The sequence below is a fragment of the Protobothrops mucrosquamatus genome, unplaced genomic scaffold (assembly GCF_001527695.2).
Source record: "Protobothrops mucrosquamatus isolate PMUCROS unplaced genomic scaffold, P.Mucros_1.0 scaffold605, whole genome shotgun sequence".
NCBI classification, from domain to species: domain Eukaryota; kingdom Metazoa; phylum Chordata; class Lepidosauria; order Squamata; family Viperidae; genus Protobothrops; species Protobothrops mucrosquamatus.
This window is the reverse complement of record NW_015386903.1, coordinates 953,954-978,290: the sequence shown is the minus strand read 5'-3', so window position 1 is coordinate 978,290 and position 24,337 is coordinate 953,954. Positions and strand designations below refer to the sequence as shown.

The window sequence follows — 24,337 nt, the reverse complement described above, 5'->3', positions numbered from 1 at the left end:
AACAAACCTACTTTTTTTTTTTCTTTTTTTTTGCGCGCCAGCCGTTTGCAGGCGGCAGCGAGTCTCAAGCTTTCCCACGAACACGGGACGCCGGGAGGCGCTTCCGCGCGCGGGACTCGCTCGCTGCGACTTCCACGCGCAACCCAAGCGCGGCTGGTCCAGCCGGGCAGGGCTTTGCGCTCCCAGCGGGTCGCGATCCGGAGCAGCTGGCTGCGTAAAAGGGGGCGCTTCTGCCTTCCGCGCCTGGGCTCTCCAAGCTAGCAGACCCCGCCGCGGGTTCAATTTAGGCGCCGGAGGAAGAAGGAGGAGGAGTGAGGAGGAGGAGGAGGAGCCGAGACGGCGAGGCCCCCTCCCTCCCCCCCTCCCTGCCTCTCCCCCAGCCCCGACCCGGATTGGTGGCCGCTCGCAAAGTTTGCGCAAAGTTTGTGCCATCTCCGCCCGGTTTCCGTTTTCCTCCTCCGGGGAGCCAGCAAAGAACTAATCACCCCCCTCCAGCCCACCCCGGGCTTGCGTCGGGCGGCGCTGCTTGCAAAATCGGCGGCGGAGTCGCTTCGCAGGCGAAGCATGGAGCGCTGCGAAGGGGAAGAGCCGGAGCCGGCCGAGGCGCCGCCGGGGACTCGCCTCTTGCTGGCCTTCAAGGCGTTCCTGAGTTCCCGCAAAGGGCTGCTGCTGCTGGCCCAGGCGGTAAGCGGGGGGGGGGGGGGGGGGGGGGGGGGGGGGGGGGGGGGGGGTGGGGTGGGAGGAAGGAAGGAAGGGGGAACGGCGCTCCCCATTGCAAAGTTCAGACAAGGGAGCTGATCGGGTGGGGAAGGCGGGCCCAGGGTGGTGAGCTCATCTCTGGCAAAGAAAGGGGAGAAGCCCTGGCCGGGCGCAGCGTTCAGACGACGCTTTCTGCAACCACCGCGCCTGCAGGGGGAATTTGGCAGGGGGATGATTGCAAAGGGGTCGCTTCCTTGGAGAAACCGGGGAGAAGTCTCTCTCCCCCCCCAAGATAGACCTGCCACGCCCCCCCTCCCCCGGCGGAGCCCCCTGCGTGTTGCACCCCCGCGAGAGAAGGCGGAGACGGCGTTCCCACGACACGCTGAGCGGCCCCGTTCTAGCAGCGTATGGAGTGGGTTTTCCCAACACACACTTATGCCCAATCCTGAATTAATCGGGAACAACAGAATAAAAGCACCACAAGGGGGTATATTGCCTAAGATGGTTGTGTAATAGGGGAAACAACAACGTCTGGACTCTGCAGAGCTATCCAGCTGAGCCCTGGATGAGGAGCAGGATGATGGACTGACTCAGTCCGTGAAAAAGGAGGAGGATCCTTGATCTATAAGATGATGAGAAAAACTACAAGAAAACTCATTTTTCTAGTGTGATCACAGAAGTTCAGAAACTTTTACCATACTGGTTTTACATTTTCTTAAATCAGAGTTTGCTTGACTGTAGTTCATTGGGGGAAAAATGCACTGGCTGAGTTTGCAGGACAGACAAAGCAAAACGCATTGTGCCAAGTATGACATAATCGGTGTCAGTTCTAGTCCCGTAATGTAAGATTTCTGCAGCTTGCCCTAAGCCTCTTCAGACCTGACAACCAGCAAGGTTATGAATATGGCTTGCTAAAGCCAAACCTAGTTAACATTAACCACGGATGTTTCAAAGGTGCTTTTCCGAAAAGCAACTGGACTGCCTTTGTTTTTATTTGAAGACGTTTCGCTTCTCATCCAAGAAGTGTCTGGATGAGATGCAAAACATCTTCTGATAAAAACAACGAAAGAAGATCCAGTTGCCTTTTGAAAAAGCACCTTTGGGACAACCATGGCCTGGATGACTGGAGACTCTCCATAGATATTAACCACAGATTAAGGTGCTGACATGCTAAACCTGCTGAATCTAGCCCTATCAGGAAAGATGACGGGATTAACAAAAGCACAGATTTTAACCGCCTATCAACCTTAAGTAGCTCAGAAAAATCAGGAATATCTCTTAAGAGGAACAATGGTAAGTAAATCAATCAAGCAAAAAAAGTCACTAGCCCTTCCCATCTAATCTAGGAAAATTACCCTTTGCTCTTTTGTATTTGATTCTAAGATTCTGCGCAGGTTAGACAGGGACTCCTTGACTTATAATTGCAAATTCCGGCCAGAACTTTTGTTGCCAAGCAAGGAGTTTTTAAGTGAGTTTGTGCCTGATTTTATGACCTTTTTTGCCATGGTTATTAAATGAATCAGTGCAGAAGTTAGGTGAATCACATGGTGTTAAGCCGATCCAGCTTTCCCCCGTTGACTTTGCTTGTCAGAAGCTGGCACAAAGAGTGATCACGCACGCACAACACTGCAACCATGGTAAATACACACCTGTTGCCAAGCGTTTGAATTTTGATCTCAGGACCATGAGGATGCTGTATTGGTCATAAGGGTGAGGACATGCCCTAAGTCAGTGGTTCTCAACCTGTGGGTCAGGACCCTATTTGGGGTCGATCGGCCATTTCACGGGGATCGCCAAGCAAGGCTGTCCGCCATTTTTTTTGTCCACCATTTTTTCCCCTTTTCTGGCGGGTGCCTTACCTCCCTTGGGCTGGGCCAGCTGGTGGTCAGCCTGCTCCATCTCTGCCGCTTGCCAGCTACGCCTCGGCCGGCGCAGGGGGCGGAACCACGCATGCGCGGCGCTCCCGGGCAGGGAAAGTCCTCGACTTACGACCGGTTGGGTAGTCCTTGACTTACGACCGGTTTAGTCCTCGACTTACGACCGGTTTAGTCCTCGACTTACGACCGGTTGGGGTCGCGGCATTAAAAAGGTTGAGAACCACTGCCCTAAGTCACTTTTTCAGGGCTGTTGTAACTTTGAATGGTCGCTGAATGAATGGTTATAAGTCAAGGACCACCTGGGTTTGCCAAAATCCAACAAATTCCCACTAGCAGTTACTGTTTTGTCTATTTATCCTGCTTTCTCTCTAAGGCAGGGGTCTTCAAACTTGGCAACTTTAAGACCGTTTATACTGCTTATTCGCAAAAACTTCCTGGATTTAAAAAAAAAGATACAGGAACTGCTGGGTTTCTTGGAAGTCGTTCTGCCTTTTCGAGTTCTTATTTCACAGCCAGTCTGAAGTTTGCAGTGTTACTTTTTTTGTAACAGGCCCCTTTGCAGAAGTCAAAGGAATAGGAAGTGGTATCCACCAACCCCCAGATTAGAGCTTGAGTTTGATTTTTTTTTAAAGAGTCTTTTAATTTAAAGAAACATTAAACAGAGCTGACAGGCAACAAAACACAACGCAACTTCCTGCACTGTCTTTTATGTCCAAGAATGTCTCTGGACTCTTGGGTTTTCCACGAAGTCTTTTTAACAAGTTAAAAAAAAAAATCTGGATGGAGGTCCATGGCTGGTTTAGAAAGGGGTCTATTTGTCTCCTGTCCCCCAAAGGCAAAATTAATCAAATAAGAGAACCTTTCAGAGGGTGAAAGAGGAACAACGAGCAATAGTAAGTGGATAATTGGTGACCGGTCACATCTCCCACAACATCTGTTTTGTGAATGGCTAAGCTCCCCTGGAAACAGTTTTGTGAAAGCATCCACTGTGTGTTCTCACGATTTAGATGTAACCCATCATCTCTCATATCAAGCCAGGGTAGCTCTTTAGGCCCTAATCTGCACAACTCACCAAAATTAGCACGTAGGGTTTCATGTCCTCAAGAATTTTTTGGGTCAACAACTTGCCAGGCGAGTTGCTGACTCTTAAAATGGCAAGATGTGATGTTCAAGGGCTAATGCTGAAGAAGTAATAGGTTGCAGCCTTAAAAGGAATCTGGGAGAAGTCGGAGAGGTGCTTTTTTTTTTTAATGTCTTCAAGTCAGTCTTGATACCTGGTGATTGCAGAGACAAGTCCATGGCATAAGCCATGGTGGCGCAGTGGTTAGAATGCAGTATTGTAGGCTAACTCTGCCCACAGCCAGGAGTTCGATTCTGAGCGGCTCAAGGCTGACTTAGCTTTCCATCCTTCTGAGGTCAGTAAAATGAGGACCCAAATTGTTGGGGGCAAGGTGCTGACTCTGTAAACCGCTTAGGGCTGTAAAGCACTGTGAAGCAGTATATAAGTCTTAAGTGCTATTGCTATTGCTACCTTTCCTTGGCACATTTTTTGGGGGGAAGAGGCCTGCCCTTGCACTCTTCTTAGGGCTGAGAAAGGCAGACTGGCCCCAAGCCACTCACCTAGCTTCCATTCCTGTGGCAAGCCTGGAGCTCGTGTTCTCCTGAGTTCTAGTCAAGCACACTTAAGCAGTATTAACTAAACCTCCTTAAAAAGACGTTGAAGAGCCCTCCAAGAACATTCTGATGGTGGAAGCAAACCTGACACCAGTCGGGATGGGATGGGATTTGCAGGAATACTGGGCGGAGTGGAGGCCAACGGATCTACCGCAGCACATCTGCTCATGGGTAACCACCACGCTCTTCCACTTGTGTCCTTCAGGCCCTCTCCTTTACCATCTTCATCTGCTACATCGCTTCCACAGCTGCACCTTTCATGATGGTGCCGTTACTGACATTCCTGCTCGCTTTGTGCTTTTTCGTTTCGTATTCCCTGAAACTGAATGAGAAGTTCCGAGGCATCTATTGGCTTTTGGTGGTAAGTAGCTGAATGGGGTTTACCGCTGCTTGGGATGCAGTTATCAGATGGGCTGGCAGGGTGATTTTGCTGCCAGGGAAGGAGAAGAGGGAGATGGTATCATTTCAAAGCATGTTGAGGTTGTATTTCCATCAGTTCCAGAAAACCTGATGATGGGTAGGGAGAAGAAACAGCTGGTATTTTGCGCTGCTACTACCTTGAGAGTTACTCCTGGAACCTGAGATACAGAACACAAAGCACTCCATGCCTGGGGTCAGATGCAGGTAGTCCTTGACTTACGGACGTAATTGAGCCCAGAAGTACAGCCGTGAGTTGTGCTGGTCATTAAGCAGGTCACCGTTCGACCACGCCCAATATTACATCCTTTTTTTGCAGCAATTAAGTGAATCCCCACACCAATTAAGTGAACACCACGGTCATTAAGCAACTCCATTGTCCACAATGAGTGGGTTTTTTTGCCAGAAACTGGAAATAAACGCCGTTTTCCAGGGAAAAAAAGTCATAAATCAAGGTTACATGCTCATAGGACACTGTAAATAGCCATAAATGCTAGCTGGTTGCCAAGGCGCCCCCCTCCCCGCAAAAAGAAATATGATCACATGACTGTGGTGGGAGAATGGCAATGGAACTTCAAATCCAGGTTGTAAGTGTTAGGAAATCCATCATAACTTTAGACAGCTGTTAAGTAATTAGACATAAGTCAAAGACTACCTGTATTCCACGGCATTCCACAGGTGGCTTTTGAGCAAGCTACCTTTGAAATCTGCTTTCTGAATGATGGGTGGCCTTGCCTGATGGTGAAGCTGTTGTGATACTGAAAACCCTGCCAGATCTTGAGGAAAACAATCGCTTAAGAGCTTCCGTGTTCTCCACGATGACCGCCAGGGGATGCTGGCCTTCCAGGAAAACTTACTTTGCAAAACAAAACAGAGGGGGGGAGGGAAATACAGCACTGCCGTTGAGTTTTGTTCCACCCCATTTGTTCATTTATTTTCCATTAGCCATCTAATTTACGGTCAAAGACTGCTCTGCTGTAACTCAGATATATAATAATAACTGAGATATTAACCTAGCTGAGCTCTGTAATTCAAATGCCAGTGGTTGTCATCCCCACTAGAAAAAAGAAAGCAGATTTTCTGCAGGCTGTTTACATTTGCGTTTCTTCCTTGTGCAGGGAAAAGAAGAGAAGTTAAATGTCTGTGTACTCCAAATATGGACATTGTATTAACATATTTCAGTAGTCTCTTTCTGGCCTTCAAAGACTCGGCAGCCCCCGGTGACCGATCTGATTCCTTTTGGTTCAAGGAATAGAAGATTTTATGCTGTGTCCCAGCCAAAGCATTTCTGCACCATCTCATAAATGCTGGGCACAGGACACTCAACAATTAAAGAAGACTCTTGCAACTTATCCCAGCAAGGAGTAAGGATCTTCACCAGATCCTGGCTGGCTGACCGAGTTTGTCAGGAGTTGTGATCTTGACACATCTGAAGTACACCAGGTTGGAAAAGGCTGGCCAGAGCAGAACTAGTGGGTGAGCTGTGGACCTCCAAATTATGACTGAATAGTTGCAGGGATCCCTAATAAACTTGACCACAGCTGGTTCAGTCTGGTGAAAACTAGAATTCAGCAAACAAGTGAAGGGCCGCAGATTTCCGCATGTAAACTTTTTATCTTCTTCACAATCTTCTGTTTTGCAGGATTTTTTGTGTGGAATTATTGCTGCTATTATCTATTTTGCCATCTCCATTGCTGCTGTTTCTAAATATACGGACACTGCATCGAAGGCAGCGGGGGTAAGCTTCCGTTTCTGAGCAGAACTTTGTACACAATGTTTTTTTTCCTCTCAGCACAGTTAATTTCACAAACCACGCTGGCTGGGGAATTCTGGGAGTTGAAGTCCACAAGTCTTAAAAGTTGCCAAGGTTGGGGACCCCTGGATTAGAAGATATCCAAGGTCCCTTCCCACTCTGTTATTCTGTATTTTGCATGCAAGAGTTGAAGACAAGGGAGTCAAAAGTAGAAATGGAGACACTGGATGGGGGCTGAATTCTGTTATTTCTACCCATTTTAGCTCTTTTCCTCTTCTTCCCCCCCCTCCATATTTTAAAAACTCATGTTTTCCGTATCTCCTCTATCTTGATCTTCAGGTATTTGGTTTTATTGCTACCGTCGTCTACTGTGCCTATGTCTATTTCACCTTTAATGACCTGGCAACATTTCTAAAGCAGGAAGATTCCTCTGAGACCCCCAAACCACAGAAGTCAGAAAGTAGGTTTGAACTGTTCTTGTGTTGCTATCCAAACACACTTGCTATTCAGAGTTTCAGTGCAACATTGCTACCTAATGATTTGGTGCAGTTGAGGTTGAAGTTCACGCATCTCAAAAGTTGCCAAGTTTGAAAAATACTGCTCTGGTTTAATGTAAATGAAAAGCTACAATTAACATGGTTACTTCCCATTTGTTAGTTGTCATCTTCTACCGCCTTGCATTAAAAAAAAAGTCCATTCCCTATTCTTAGTATCACTTAGTTATTCTTCATGTTACTTTTTTTTTACAGATGACTCAGATTCAGATTCCGACTGAAACCTCAGTGGAAAAGGAGGAAGGTGTAAAGAGGAAAAGAGCAAAAGCAGAGGAAGAATGAATGTTTTGAGTATTTTAATCTTTTTCAGTGAACTTGAATATTTTAACAGTGAATTTTACAGATTGTTGTTACTACAACTGGGATCACCAGAATCATGCTGGGAACATTATTGTGTGTATAATTTACACTGAAAAACGTGATCTACTGCCGAGACTCAGCATTGCAGTAGACAATGCCCCCTTATGTTATCGGGGTGTATATAGTGTATATTAACATCATAAAAACATGGACTTTCTTTAGTAGTAAGTAGACATCCTGATCAAGTTTACGAACTTTATTAGCTCTTTTTTTTAAAAAAAAAAAGTTTTCTACTTATTCCAAGGTTTTTGTTCTTGAGTTCAGAAGACAATAGCTTGCTTATTTGTTAGAAGGGGGCTTTATTGTCAATTTTAAAACTTAGATCAAATTTAAACTCAGGACAAATTCAGCAATAATGGAAATATGTTTAAATCCCTCATGAATAAAGCCAAAGTAAGATGCTTCCTTAAAATCATGTCAGATATTCAGTAATTACATGCCTAGACGTACCAAGCCCCTTTTTAACACATCATTCCTCAAGGAAGATACATGAAGGTGCTCACACTGATTGCCACTCCAGCCAATCAAATCTTTATTACAGTCATATACCAGCATAAGAAGGGTGAAATATGAACAATAATTTGATAGATAGGGGGGAAGATTACACAGTTTAAAAAAATAAAGACTAAAAATAATGTATATATATTATTTAGTTTTTTTAATGTTTTAACTTTATAAATTATTGCTTGTATTCTGGCCTATGACTATAACCAAGATTTGATTTGATTGACTGATAGCTCCACCAGTAATTTTGAGTGATGAGCTATAGAAAACTATGCAAGACCCAGTGGTCTTTTTTTTTTTTAGATGGACATGTTCTCTTGATCCAAAACTAGAAATTACCAAAAAGAATCTTAAGGGTAGTGTGTGAACAAGACATTCATGCTCCTTCTGGGGTTTTTTTCCCTCCCATATACCAGCAGTTGGTATTCCATATCTAACAACTGCCCTGTTTAGCAACTGCTCTAAGTTATGACAGTGCTGAAAAAGTACCTTCACAACTGTTGCAGCATCCCTGCAGTTTTGTGATTGCCATTTGCGTGCTTTGCAACCAGCAGGTGTTTATGAGCATCACACTGTCCTGCAGTCAACATAATCATTTGTGCCCTTCACAACCAGCTTCTGACAAACAAGAGTCCATGGGGAAGCTGCCAGTAAAAATCCAAGTCGTAGCCACTTGACGTCTCGCTTAATGACTTGGGGTGACTCAATAACCACAGCAGAAGTGAGGGCACGCAAGTCTGTTTTAGTCACACATTGTCTCCCTTAACAACTGCAATTGCTTAGTAAGAGTTGCCAGTCCAAATAGTGATAACCCAACAAGGACTAATAATGAAGGAAACTATGATGCAATATATCATTACGCCATATTTAATATGCTTAGTACCAATTTGTATTAGTTTTGTAGTTAGGTTCAGTTATCAAGACAAAGCAAACATGACTTTTGATAAATCCCGCAGGCGGGTCCTAAAAATAAAAGAAGACCCAGCAGGCTGGCTTCTGAACTGGGTTAACATAACAGTTCCGTATATGCTTCTCTGGAATTCCCCTGAGGATCATTTTACTGTCTTTGCTTCTTTTTATATAGTCATTTGCATGTGGTTTAATCTGTGATATTTTTTTCCCCAATTGACGGTAACCTAGTGTGGTCAAATGGAACAAGGAACACATTTTGGAACTGTAGGTGGAGTAAATCTATGGCAATATTTCATTTTAAGGTGTTCACTAGCTTTCATATTATTTAAATATCTGCACTAACTGGAAAGATCTGGGTATTTTAGATGTGAGAACAATCATAATGGCCTATTCTTGGTTACGTTAATAACTTTTATATTAATCTCATTCAGGGAAACAATTCAGGCCTTGTTCAAAATAATCTTTGCATTACAGATTTCAGACCCATTTTGGTCTATAATTCAAATGCCTTAGTCACAACGGGATTCAAAACCTGAATAATATGCAAAGTTGCAGAAGACAAGTATTTTTGATCAGCTGATCAAAAACAATCTCCAAGAACTATCATTTGATTATAAAATTGGAACTTTGCAGAAATGGAAAGAAAAAGGGTATGTAGTGTTTCACTGGCTGGCATGAAGCAGTAATGTACCTGTGAAAATCAATACTAACAGAATCATAAAAACGAAGGCTATTAAGTCTTAATTTACTTGTCTGTTTCTTAAATAACATCTCTGGAATATAATTTTACCTGTACAAATTTAATTCCAGAATTTGTACACTGATACGAATGCTTGATTTAAGATTAGGGTAATCTCAGGTTATGCCTAAAATAACAAATCAGAAACAGCATAAAAATAAAGGTATCCAGAAGCCACTTCAGTTACAGTATACAAAATGAGCAGCTCAGTTCCATTGTATTTACTTGCATGATTCAGACACAGTGGTGGGATTCAGCCAGTTTGCACCAGTTCGGCAGAACCGGTAGCTAATTTTTTGTTGCCCAGGCCCAGAATGGACTTCCGGAAGCGGCATCCACACAGAAAACCGGTTGTTCACATATTTGAATCCCACCGTTTAGACATACTGTACATGCTGCTTATAAAGTGATTGAGAAATGGGTTAATGATTTGATTATGTGAATCTTATGCTATCTGAATTTTGTAATCTTTTGATACTATGTTAGCCTGTTTTTACTGTAAGTGTATTTTATTAAAAAAAGGTACTTTTGCCTCAAGTCATTTACTTACTGTGCAATTGAATCCGCAAGGTATTCGCATCAAGGGAAATTTGATGGGTGTCCATATTTGGCAAAGTAATGGCTTAAGTTTTTGTTTTTTAAAAAAAAAATCATATTAGAGAGAAGTTGCTAACAGTAGTAAGGGTTGCATGAGAGTTAAACAATTATACGTTAGAGCTGAGGGATTCAATCAGAAGACACTCCTCTTAACCTTGAAAATCAAGATCCATTGATCAAGGCAGGTAATCCTTGACTTATGACGGAGCCCCTAAAAGATACTTATGACCCAGTTCCATAGTTACAATGGACACACACACTCCCCACAGTCATCCTTTCAGGTGCTTGGCAATTGGCCTGCATTTATCATGATAAAATCGCAGTTTACATTTTTGCTGAATCTGGCTTTTACTTCTGGTTTTCAGCTAAAGCACTCCGTAGACAAGAGTAGGACTAGATTAACCACAAAAAAATCATAAAATCAGGTCGCTCTTGGTGACCCGTTCTCACAACTATAATGTGCAGGTTTCATTATGGTTGTAAGTCAAGGACTACCTGTAGTATAAGAGCTTTTCCTGGTTATCTGAACATATACAGTCAAGTATATTAAGATTCTTTGGCCAATTAATGCTTGGTTTCCCAAAGAAATTCAAACAAATTCAAACTCTCCTTAGAAATATCGAACAGGTTTTCTTCTTCTTGTTGTCATATCGTTATCGGACGTTGGCGATCATGTTGGCAATCCTGTTTTTATCAGCAGCTGCATGAAAAAGTGCTGCTGAGTTTTGTCCAAATCAGTCCCTTAGATTTTGAAGCCATGATGTTCTTCTGCCTGGACCTCGCTTGCCTTCGATCTTTCCCTGGAAGATTAAATGGAGTATGCTGTATTTTTCTGGGTGTCGTATCACATGTCCGAAATATTCTAATTTTCGTTTTTTAATTGTTTTGATGATTTCCCTTGGCTTTCCCAGGCGGCTTATCACCTCCTCATTTCTGATCTTGTCAACCCAGCTTATACGTAACAGCCGCCTGTAAATCCACATTTCAAATGCTTCTAGTCTCTTCAGGTGGCCTTCTGTCAGAGACCAAGTCTCTACTCCATAGAGCAGGATAGGAAAAATATAACATCTGACAAGCCTGACAGGTTTACTAGATGGAATTAAACAATTGGGAGTTTACCCAAGGCACAAACAGTCAACAAGTGAAGACTTTTATTCCTACCCATTTATTAAATCCTTTACAATGATTCCATATGAGATTAGTACTCAGAAAGCTTATGATTTTTTCCTACATACAAAAATACAGGTTTTTAAAAAACACACAATGAAAGTAGGCAAATACCATGAGAATTTTATAGAATCTGATATTCTGGTGTATCCCCCCCAAAAAAAGGTTAAAAATAGTATAAATCAAAAGGCAGAAAGATACTCATATTAAATTTTACATTACCCAGAATAAACCATGCCAATATACAAAGCAAAAACTGATAAAATACACCACATAGGAATAAATTTAAAAACAAGAACTGACCAAGCAGCAATTTGGTGATTGCCTTCAGTTAAGTAAAAATCATTACAATCCTTCATCCTGAAGTTTATAGATGTAGAATAATATTGGAAATTAAAAGTGCATGGCATATCAATGCTATTTGTCTTCATGAAACTTTGGAATGGTTAAACATCTTATTCACACAACAGATAGAAATCCTCGTATGGAATGTCAGAATATTTTTATGCAGGGAAAAACTTTTTCTGCACTCGGGAGTGTTTTTTCCTCGTACTAAAGCAAAAGGCCGTACAGATTGTCTGAAACCCCAGGAACTTTGTGGAATATGGTTAACTTTTGCTCTGGAATGACAAAGACTGTTTTTCAACCTCAGCAACTTTTAAGATGTGTGGACTTCAACTCCCAGAGTCCCTCAGCCAGCTTGAAGTTGCTGAAGTTGATAAACACTGAACTAATGAGTTACTACAGACGGCACTGTTTTCCACCCACATTTACTATGCTGATGTTGCTATGTTCTAAATTAGAACTAGCAAATTCCTGAATTGGCCAATCCAATTATCAATATTTAGAGTATGCAGATGCAAGATCACCAGGTTTATTCATGTATTCTTGAAGCTGCCTAATAGCAGTTTCTGAACCATTTGTAGTAACAGAAGGTACGCAACCTTCTGTTGGTCAAACAATGTAGTCCCAGGCCACTGAAATGATATTCGGATCAGGTCTCCGTTGACCGTATTGGAAAATGTTTCCCAAACTGCAGTGCTCAGCATGGGATGCCAATCTAGACAGCAAAGCAAAGGATGCAGATGGAAAATTACGTGCTGGCCACATGATCTTGAAAGTAGATTTTCTTTCTGAACAGATGATGTGATTTTCTGCAAGATAAAACTTTGAAAACAACCCATTCTATCTGATACAATGTAAGCCACACTGGAAGTCCTTGGTTTAAAAAGCTGATTCAGCTCACCAGCACCAGGTTTGTAACTGAAACCATATTCAACTTTAGATCTAATTATATTTACCGTAACTTAAATCCACAGCATTAAACAATTTCTTGCAATTTTTTTTTTACAAACTGCTAGTATGGTAACTGTAAGCATACGTTTGAAATAGTTGGTTTTTAAAAAAAAAAAATTAAGTCCATGGGACTATACTTCAATAATATATTCATGCTATATAATCAAGCTTTTCTAATTCTTTCTTAGTAGGAATGTTCATTTCATAATATCTAACAACTTTAGACATGATACTTTAAATACAGTTTAACCCCAGAAGGAAAAGATCAAATTGAAGTCATTGTCTTTAACCAAAGTATTCGCTCATTGAAAATCTTACCTAGGTAATATTTTTGGTCACAAAGTTTGATTTTTGAAAAAAAACACAGTGCCAGTGCCTTGGAGTGAGTGAGTATTGAAACAAAAGAATCCTCCCCAAAAAATCAAGTGCAACTTGGTATATATTTGAAAGCATTTTAAATTAAGGAAAAGATTCTCTCTTTAGCTAGTGGTGCCCCTCGTTTCATAACAGCACTTGGGCTACCCCAGGAATTGACAACTCCATCTGTGCTACTTGTTTCAACTTGGTCCCTGTCAACCAAAATCCATATTTTTATACACATTCTCTACACGTACCAAAAGGCTTACACTGCATGTTAAACACATTAGAGTTTGCCCATAGTAATGCAATGTATTTTTCAACTTCTGCCAGGAAAGCAGAGGCTTTTAAAAAAGGCTGAGGAATCCATTAAGGCTGGTGTTCAGCAGAACTCGAAATAAAAGTGTGTTTAGCAATTTGTGATTATAAAAATAGCGTTTGTAAGCAAGGATCTCTGAGAAGGGTTGATGCCATTCACACACAAATGAGATTCGTACAAAGGCACCCCTAGCCAAAACTGGGACAATACAAATGAACAATAAATATACAGTTTACTATCTCATTATCGTATTATATCTCCATTTCATAAACCTCAATATATACAAATAGGTCCCGTCCACAATAATGCAGAAGAGAAGTATCCACATAAGACAACTTAAGTGCATCTTTTATTCTAGGTTGATTAATGTATGGGATTAGCAGAGTCACTAAAACAGGTGTCCGAATTAAGATGCTCGCTTCCTAACACAAGTTATTCCTTTTCATCTCAAAGTGCTCTAACAACAATGCATAGAGGTCCAGGAGCACCCATAAATATATATATTCCAGTCCCAAATATGAACAGTGGACAGAGATAATGCATAATGTACAATACTGTAAAAGATGTACAGTCTGAGTTATTCCACCTCTAAGCAGGCTCTGTTTGAAGTATTTTTACTTAGGGTTCTTATACACTACCACAAAAGACTTCTTGATAGCCAGAAATAAGCTAGAACTCACAATGCCGTCTTAGATATCCCAAAAGTTGATTTTCAAAAAGCAACTGGACTTTCTTGATTTTTTTTCCTTGAAACATTTCGCTTCTCTTCCAAGAAGCTTCTTCGGTTCTGACTGAATGGTGTGGAACAGAAGGATTGAACTGACAGAAAGGATTGAACTAATAGAACTGTGGAAGCGTCTTGGAGAAGAAGCAAAATGTGATGACTGAGAATCTTCATAGACATTTCGCCCTCTTACTGTAGATGCTTTTATCTGATTTTATCCCAAATTAAGCAACAGCAAAATTCACTCAAGTAGCTACACCAACTTTCCCTACCCACCGTGTGGTCTTGACCATGCTTGCTGAACGTTGTGGAATTGTTCTCAGTGCATCCAAATGGTCCTCAATGTGGAGAGAAGACTTTTAGAAGCGACTGGACCTTAAGAAAAATGAATGATTTGGTGGCAGAACGGCCCACTCATATCTTATGCATAGGGCCAAACGGATTAATAAGGGAAATCATTTTCTAGTCAAGGGAAACCAGACACAGGGGTTCTGTTTTTGTTTGCACTCCTTCTAGTATCAAATCAATATTGTAAATAAGGCAAGACCAACATCAAAACATTAGTTTGTTAGAAATGTTACAAATAGTGGTTTTTTTAAACATTATTCCTCTCCATCTGTTTATTTCTGGGACTCAGGAGCCATCTGAATTAAATTAACTACAGAAAGCGAACTGATTTTTCCAAAATCAATCACAGCTGTCAAGAGGAGGGATAGGAATAGATTTCACTTCAGCTTCTTAGTTTTCATCTATGGGTTATTAGCATGGCTGTAAAGACAAGCCTGAGCTAAATACCGCAAGCCGCAGTTATAACGATCTAGATGTTCTATTGGGTCCTTACCTCTTCACAATTAACTACAAAATAAAACCTGACCACAGACGTTAAAATACACGGAGCACCTTTTTCCATGAAAAGCATAGGAAATTAACACCGAAAATGCAATGTTCTGTCTCATAAAAATAGAATGTCTCATTTAAAAGAGTACTATGCAAATCATTTTTTTTCCTAGCTAAAAACCACGCATTCTTCAAATGGAAAAGAGCCAACCAAGTCCTAGTCATTGCTAAAGAGTATATAGCCATCCTTCCAGAACATTACTTTAATCATATTTTTATAAACATTACTTGATATTACCAGAGGGACTTTAGGCTAGGTAAATAATTTCCAACATTCATCCAAAATGTGATATATTAATGTGTTTAGTCATCAGGAGCTTTAGAAAACCAATGAGATTATGTTGCTTGTGTACATTCCTAATGCAGTGCTAACACCGACCATTTAGTTGAATGGCTGATCCCATGGAAATATAAAATAATAACTACTACACTAGGATATACCAAACATTACTTCTTCCCCAAATTTGTTATTGTAGTATACAATATTCATATTCCCAATCACAGCTGCAACGCATCTTACGGAGGGTGGGTTTCTACTTAAATTACAAGTCTTGAATGAAAAGTAATGCCTTCAGCAGTATATGTTACTGCCTGCATATTATAAACATATTGTTTACCATCTGTTTTTCCACTTCAATTGGTAGAAAATTACGGAGAGAGAGAAAAAAATTGTCTTGCTATTGTTTGTGAAATGGAACCTTGCAGTGGGAGTTCGTACTGATTGAATTTTTGACTGCCCATGGAGTCCCACAACAAAAATTCACTGCCAAATGGAAGTTGTTAACAGTGATGACTATGTTGACCCTGGTACTGTTAGTTACTGAGCCAAAAAAATAAAAATAAAAAGTGAAGTTGTAAATGCAAAGATGATGAATTGGGAAGAGCTGATTTGTATGAGCAAGACTGAAGCGCACGGTTTGTGATAGCAAGAGTTCACATAATCGGTTGATGAACCGATTTAAGAACAATCAGCAGATCAAAGTGAAATGGCTGTCAACCATGTTGTCCCACAGGATGGTAGGTCACTATATTGTATGAATGGCATATAAATTAAACAAAGCATATAACTGGCTATGTTCACTGACCAAAATAAGACATACTTCAAACATGCCTGATCTGACACCCGGAAAGTTATCGTTTAAGTGCCTTACCAGCGACCAGACAGGAATCACAACCAGATTCTAATTCTATTTTTAACAGAATCTAACAGATCCAGGGTGGGTCTCTTCTGAGCTTCTTGACCATCCATTAACCAGCTTCCAACTCTGCTATCTCTTATCTGACCGCTCCCTGGAAAGCAGCTGTTCACTCTGTCTCCCAAAGTTTTCCCCACATCTCATTACAATAACAGCTTAACTTAGAAATATATTTCTCCCAAATTTGGACCATTAAAAATTAGCAGCCAAACCAATTAAGTTCTCAGGGCATTATATCATTTTAGAAACATAGCAATCCGTGGACACGAAACAAATGTTCTTGAACCCTGACCACAATAAGATTTTCCTGTAGCTGAACGTAAAAGGGGAGGGGGGCGAAAAGTATCACTGTCTGCACATTTAGACAAACAACCGCAATGTCTACTTTGTGATTCTTTCGAAGTAAAAAAAAGGGAATGAATGTAGCAGACGATAGAATTGAATATCAGGTCGTACCTAAATTGTAACCACAAATGGAGTGCGCTTGGTGTTTTCTTTGTAGTCAAAATCGTTAGTGAATATTAGCTGATCCACCAGCTAAAAGTCTAATATAGCCAGCTCCTTGTTGCAGAGACACAACGAAACTGTAGGAGTGCGAGATCAAAAAGTAACCTAGCAAACCTGTTGGAAAATGTACGTAACAGTTTCATAATCCAATACCCAATTTATATTCTTGCTATCTTTCATCTCAGTGCATGATGTCGAACATCAAAATTATGTTTCAAAAAATACAATCTATTGCTAGCATTAATTCTACTTGTCTGGATGTTAGAAATAGGCATCACTTTCTCCACTCTGTTGTATTCCCATTCTCCATTATTTATGGGCAAAAAAATATATATGCAATTGTCATTATAGGCTTTCATATAATTGCTTCTTAATCCACCTTCTTCTCTTTGTACATGCTCTTGGCCATCACATTCTCCTTTATTGCCTGTAAAAAACTCTCATCATCATCTTCTTTTCTTTTAAAAAAAATGTCCACGGGCTTTTTAAAAAATCTTTTTCAGCAAATTCCCGTTTTTCACCCATCCAGACGTTGAATCTCTGGACGGTTATCTACTTCTCTGGATTCTGTCCGAGCACGTATATAATCACTGGTCTGTCGCGTGTTTTGCTGTCTATTGGTGTTTCTCCAATTTTTAACTGCTAAAAATGAATTCACAGCATAGGCTACGGTTGCCAAAAAACCAAATATCTAAAAAAAAAAGAGAAAGAGAACAATTGTTTGAAGAAATAGCAGGTAACACTTAACAAAATATGAATTATGTGTGTGCTGTTCCTGTATTCAGATAAATAAGCAGCTGCCTTTTAGTGTCTTTAATACTGGTGTCCTGTTTGAAAGACAAATTATAATTTTATCACACAGATAATGCTTCATAAAACTCCTTGGAATACAAACCAGAGATAATAAATCTGCACTTTCAGTTGAGTGAATACTTAATTGTATATTTGGGGCATTTTTGTTTTACCCTATTGGTGTCTTTAATAGGAAATCAACAGGCATGTGAAAATATAGCATCCACATATTCCAAACATTTTCAAGTAATCCTGCAGGGTAGCCATTTATCCATCCATGTGGTTTTTGAGCTAAAACTCAATTCCATTTAAAAAAACAACCTTAAGTAACTTAAACATATGATGACATGGATTATTTATTTTCCATTAAAGTTTTCATGTCCTCTACATTTTTAAGATACAAATCCCAGAATTCTGCAGGCAAAAATTATGGAATTGTAATTCTGAAAGAAGCCAAGATTAGCTTATACCATAACACTGCAAAATTCTTTTGGGAAACAGAATTTCTCATTAACTAAAGTACCAATATACCATTTGTGAATCCAGTGACACGTGAGGGTTTAATAAAGTGTTGGTTTGCAGCCCCTTCCTGAAACCCCTTGAAGGATTGTTGCTTTAATATGTACCACAAAGGAACAATGATTAAATACATGGAAAGTGATTATTAACTTTAAACAGTGTGGTATCTGGCGTATCACTCAAAGGCAAAGTGCAGTCTTACACACACACACGTGCACACGCCCACACACAAGGCTGCAAACCCCTGATCTAATCAGAAAAAAGCTTGCCATGATTTTCACTTTAGGGCAGTTTAAAAGATCTTTTGTCATTAAGCTGTATGTTTAAAATAAAGCCAAATGAGATGGATCGTTTATATATATATATCAATAATCTAAAACAGTCAAATATATCGGCATTGACACAATTGTAACAGCCAACATAAAGACAAGCCATTTTGCTTCTTGAGGCTTTGACTTCAAACAAAATTGGCTATCTTTAGGCTGAATGCTATATGACAAGAGAGAGGTTACTATTAAAACACCCTGAACTGAAATTCTAAACAGCAATCCATCAATCAGAATAGAGTTGGAAGGGACCTTGATGGTCTTCTAGTCCAACACCCTGCTCAAGCAGGAGACCCAGCATAAATTAATCTGGATGGCAGTTTGCTGTCGAAAGTGTATTGAGAGAAGAGACAAATATTTCATCTTTTCAACAAGGGAATGAAAACGAATCAATGTTTTCTTACCACCGCTGCAATTTCTGCACCTTTTTTATGGTTTAAAGCTGCAAGTACTATCGACGCAATCAAGAAGAAGAAAGTGCAGATTCCAGTATTGACCAAATCCTATAAAAGCAAAATTACAGATATTATATCTTAGAATATTAGAATAGAATATTCTTTATTGCCCAAGGGTGATTGGACACACAAGGAATTTGTCCCCGGTGCATAAGCTGTCAGTCAACATACAACAACAAAATAATATAAACATAGGATACCAATAGGAGAATGTAGAGGAACAGATGAGAAAGATGATATAGTAATACAGCTACAGTATGTGGGGAAATATTCTTAGACACAAGACAATGCTGTGGTAATTCGTCGTGGCACAAGAAAAAAAACGGTCTTTGAGTCTAGTTGCTTTGGTATGCAATGCCCTACAATGCCCAGCATTCTGAGGGAAGGAGTTCAAACAGTTTATGTCCAGGATGTGAGGGGTCTGTAAATATTTTCTCAGCCCTCTTTCTGACCCTTGCAGTATACAGATCCTCAATGGAAGGCAGGCTAGTTGCAATGGTTTTTTTCTGCAGTCCTAACTATTAGTGGAAGTCTGTGCCTGTCATAACATCAACTGAGTTGATGAAGCAGGACTGTTTGCATGCCATTACTTTATGTCAGATTGCAACTCCACAGAAAAAGACACATTACACACCCCTATAATTGCTGCATGATAGTGAAGAAAAAGAATTACTTAACAAAACAAGGGCAATTTCCTCTTTCTTTTCTTTATTCCAATACTACCGAACCCACGAAACATTCTTACAGCCACAAGAATATTTTATAACTTAGCTACTGATATATAAATAGATTGCTAACTCTGTCGAATCTAGAAAACTATCTGTATGCCTGCCACATGTCTCTTACTGCATTTACATGTTGCAGGATCTCTGTAAAATGCTAATTTTGTTTGTATGACATAGTTTTAAGCATAAAGGGACATTTCTCTGTGTCCTGGAGGATCTTTTAAAGTATTATTCATTCCTGAAACAACAAATCATTCAGTAACTTCTGCAATTCAGTTTCAGAGACTTCCTGTTTAGCAATGAAGCTCAAATGATTTTAAGCTCACTGAATTCCCAACTGCATAATTGGTATACCATTGTCCACATTTATCATAATTCTAAAGAATTAGAACTAATTCTTTAGAATTATGAGAGAGAGGGGGGGGGAGGGAGGGAGGGAGGGAGGGAGGGNGGGAGAGGGAGAGGGAGGGAGAGGAGAGAGAGAGTATAGCCAGTAAGTTTTGATGCAGAAAATATTTACATACACAGTCTATTTAAATTAATTGATGTTTATATATAAACGGATATATCCAACAACCACATAGGGAAAGCTCTGTTAAATGGATAACTACAGATATTTCAGACAGCTAAACAGTATAGCCACATACGTAATCGTGAAAACATTCATTGGATTAATGTGGAGAAGAAAACGAAGATGTTAGTGTATATTATTAAGAAATTAATCAGCGTCCATTGCTGAGTTTTAAAGAAGTTACTTAAAAAGTATGGGGTTTCACCACAGAAAATTTGGATTTTATTTGCACCTGTCAACACTGTGTTCAATGCTTCAAGCCACAATCTGCTGCTTTAAGATTTACCCACACCAAGTCAAGGCATCCTAGTTATCTTGACTTGCTACTGTTAAAGTAATGTCAACGCAGTGACAAACCGAATTGAAGCCATTTTCATTTATCTTTGTTGCCACATATTTAGTTAGAAGGAGGAGGAAGGGATGTAGTTCTCAGTTAGCCAAATCAATTCACATGGGAACCAAGGTCATTGCTGATAACACTTGGTGGACTGGAGCAGCTGGGAGGAGTGCCCATGTTTTCTAACAATTGGTGAATGTGATTTATGACAACAATTTGGGGTGGGGAATGTAACTTGCAACTTCGTAACCTAGGGGAGGCGAATTCAGTCTTGGGTTCACCTTTGTACGTGCCATTATGTTGTAGCCAAATAAAAAAGATTCTTTAAGGAAGAAAGTCTTGCCTTGAAGTTATTTTAAATGGTCTTATCTATAGGAACCATGACAAGTAAACTCAAAGCAATTTTGGGAAGGCCATCACATGGCTTATTTGAAATCAAGGAACTTGTTTAATTATAATTGATCACAGCTTTCTCCAACCTGGCATTGTCCAGATATAATGGGACTGAAACTCTTACAATTCCTAGGCGCCACAGAAGCAGAATGGGACAACTAGCTGCAGCCAACTCGCCATGGCCAATCTGCCACGGGACAACTCAACAATTCAGTGTAATTATTTAAAATAATTAAAACAATATTTTAATTTTTGTTGTTCACATTTCATTTTGCATCCTTCCTTTAATGATTCTATTCCACCATTTCTTCGATATTAGTGTAGCTCTTAGTGAGTTGGCCACAGTGAGTTGGCCAACGCAAATTGTCCTAGACCCACATAGAAGTTGTGTCTTAATTTACCTGATGGAGCTTGTTGGGGAGAACCGGCTTACAATAGGCAGTAGCTCCTAAATGAGCTAATTTGAATATTCTTTTCTGAAAAGAATTATCTTTTACAATCCCACCGCTTTGCTTGCTATTTGAGAAACTGATCAGTGGGCAAGGACAATATTTGAAGTCCATTTGGCACATATGCTAGTTTCTTTATGTTCCATATGCAGATTTTTTTCCCTGCAGCATCCTTTGCTCAAAGTGTGTAATAGCACTTCTGGCACACTACTTTGCCTTCCCTTTTAAATCTTTTTTTTTCTTTCCAATGCATTTGTGTTTTAATTATCATTTCTTTGATGCATCCTTATACCAAGTATTGCCAAGTTGTAAAGTCATAACATTAACTGGCCTTTCAAGTCATAAATATGCAAAATGCTTAAACAGCTTAACTTGCAGAAAAAATGGATTCTTCTTTTTCTAAATGTGTGAAGAAAAGAAAATGTCCTGTTCTTATTTCACACACAAAATGAAGGGAAGGAAAAATCTGAAAAACAAGCTATTTTCTCTTTCATGAACCTTGTAATTTGGAGATGTAAAGAAAAGGTATTTGGTTACCCGGTTTCATACACACACACACACACACACACACACACACAGGGGGGAGAGGGAGGGAGGGAGAGAGAGAGAAAGAGAGACTTCAGCATTTGTTATAAGGGCATTCATATAATTTATCTCAATATTAATTATGCAAAGGATAGGAAAGGATCAAAATGCAAAGGACAGAATTGCTACAATTAATTTTTCAGGAGAAAAGGTCAGTTGACAACATTTGTAATTTGGGAGGAGAGATGGACTAAGCTGATTGTGCAGTTCACAAAATATTTTAAAACTCAACAGATTGCCTGATTTTTTTTTGTATGCTAGGCAATTATGGGTTTTGTGTTTTTCTTAGACCCAAGCCAAGAGCCAGCAGATTTAGCCAAACCCAGAATGTAATGGCAGAAGTTTCTACTTAGAACTATCCTTTATATTCTCCTACACAAAAGCTATCTGAAGTTCTACTGAAGGAGATAAAAGAAGGGTTCAGTAAAACAATTGTAATAAAGAGGTTAGATGTGGAAAACTGACAACTGCTCCTTTTCAATATCCTTTGCATCTGAGATGGCTTGTCCCAATCCATGAACCTATGAGAACTGAAACAGGCAAGGAAGGTGTCAGCATTGATCAAACCAGACGGAACCCCTATGTAGCTGCCTAGCAGGTGCCCTCCATTCTCAAGATGATCAGGGACCTGGAGACTAAAACATACGAAGAACGGCAAGGGGACTTGGGTTTGGCTAGTAGTCTAAAGAAAAGAAGAAACAGCGGAGACATGATAGCAGTGTTCCAGTATCTGAGGGGCTGCCACAAGGAAGAGGGGGCCAGCTTGTTCACCAAAGCACCAGAAGGAAGGAGGAGAAACAATGGTTGGAAACTGATCAAAGAGAGAAGCAACCTGGAATTGAGGATAAACTTCTTGACAGTGAGGACAATCAACCAGTGGAACAGCTTGCCTCCAGAAATTGTGGGCACTCCATCACTAGAGATTTTTAAGAGGAGACTGGATATTCACCTGACTGAGACGGTATAGGTTCTCCTGCTTGAGCAGGGGGCTGGACTAGAAGACCTCCAAGGTCCCTTCCAGCTCTATTCTATTCTGTTCTGTTCTGTTCTGTTCTGTTCTGTTCTGTTCTATTCTATTCTATTCTATTCTAGGCTGGGAAAAGAACATAGATAGATTAGATAGACAGACAGACAGACAGACAGACAGACAGACAGACAGACAGACAGACACAGACAGATTTGCTGTTCTTTGATAGATAGATAGATAGATAGATAGATAGATAGATAGATAGATAGATAGATGATAGATAGATAGATAGATAGATAGATAGATAGATAGATAGATAGACAGATAGATGACTTTTTTTCTGTCTGCAATAAAACCACCTATCTAGCACCAAGATTGCTTCTTTAATGGAGGGTGCAAATGGATAGTGGTGCCAGGCCCAAAGTCTGACAGCTAGATTCTGAGTTAACTGTCGATTCTGTAATTTTAGAATGCTTTAAAATATGAAAGTATCCCCTCCCAAAAAAAATTACTTCAAAGAAAAAAAAATGCATCTCTTGGCCTACTACAGCAAGGAACAGTTTACTTCTTTTATTTCAGTTTTCACACCATCTATTTTCCATGACTAGACCAGCCTCCCTCTTACCAAACCAATGTTCTCATTCGGAGACCTCTCAAAATTAATTTACGGCAACAGCGGCATTCATTTTAAAGTCATAAGCAGCGATGTGACTTCTCTGATCCCTTTCCGTATCACAAAAACTTGTGGATCCCTCCTCAATCATTAGGTTTGGCCTTTTAGTCTTTCCTGAGCCCTATTTAAACTGTAAGGCTTTGAAGAGAAGCAAGCATCAATAAGAATATTTGTAGCTCAGAGCTGAAATATGAGGGATCCTTGGTGCTCTCTGAGTTTGGTCGTTTCCTTGCAGACGTTTCGTTACCCAAATTAGGGAACAGCATCATTTGCTAGTAGATCCTAGCAAACCCCATTCCTTTCTAGTACTGCTGACGTTACCTAGTTTGGGTAATGAAATGTCTGCCAGAAAGCAATCCAGAGAGCACCAAGGATCCCTCAAAACTGCGGTAGGAGATTTAGCCAAATCTGTGCTTGTCAGAATCTCAGAAACTGTAGCCTTCAGCCTTCGTTCATCACTTCCAATTTGAAACAGATCCATTCTAACCAGTCCCAAGGCAGAGAACAAAAGAACTCTAAATCAATTGCAATAAAGACTAAATATTTTGGGTATTTGCAACAGATTAAAACAAGTATTTGGGAGTGAATATAAACTCATCATAAAAACGCTTTCAGATGGCCGTTACATTCCTTGATACTATTTGCATGCATTCTTGCACTGTGGAGCTATATTTGTTAAGCAACACAAAGGAATTTCCACTGTTGGTTTTTAACCCATTATCAGAAGGGAAAATATATCTGTTAGTCTGAAAAATGACTTGTCTGCTTATTTCCTCAATAATTCTTAACTCTTTCTAGCACAGTGGTTCTCAACCTTTTTAATGCCGCAACCCCAACCGGTCGTAAGTCGAGGACTAAACCGGTCGTAAGTCGAGGACTAAACCGGTCGTAAGTCGAGGACTACCCAACCGGTCGTAAGTCGAGGACTTTCCCTGCCCGGGAGCGCCACGCATGCGTGGTTCCGCCCCCTGCGCCGGCCGAGGCGTAGCTGGCAAG

The 24,337-nt window shown here is 40.3% G+C and overlaps 2 protein-coding genes across 2 annotated transcripts in view; one reads left to right on the top strand and one right to left on the bottom strand.

Moving 5' to 3' along the window:
* The first annotated feature begins 564 nt into the window (after nt 1-564).
* On the top strand, nt 565-8,010 carry CMTM3 (CKLF like MARVEL transmembrane domain containing 3). Its single transcript, XM_015817569.1, has 5 exons — nt 565-684; nt 4,456-4,611; nt 6,310-6,405; nt 6,760-6,880; nt 7,170-8,010. Exons 1-5 carry the CDS (start codon nt 565-567, stop codon nt 7,193-7,195), a joined length of 519 nt encoding a protein of 172 aa, XP_015673055.1. The 3' UTR covers nt 7,196-8,010.
* Nucleotides 8,011-17,056: 9,046 nt separating this feature from the next.
* The window catches only part of CMTM4 (CKLF like MARVEL transmembrane domain containing 4), a 35,790-nt gene continuing 28,509 nt past the window's right edge, over nt 17,057-24,337 (bottom strand). The window contains exons 3-4 of the mRNA XM_015817551.1: nt 18,591-18,689; nt 17,057-17,240 (exon numbers count right to left, since the gene is read on the bottom strand). Coding sequence (XP_015673037.1) covers nt 17,067-17,240; nt 18,591-18,689 — 273 coding nt within the window. The 3' untranslated portion in view covers nt 17,057-17,066. The remainder of the gene's footprint in view (nt 17,241-18,590; nt 18,690-24,337) is intronic.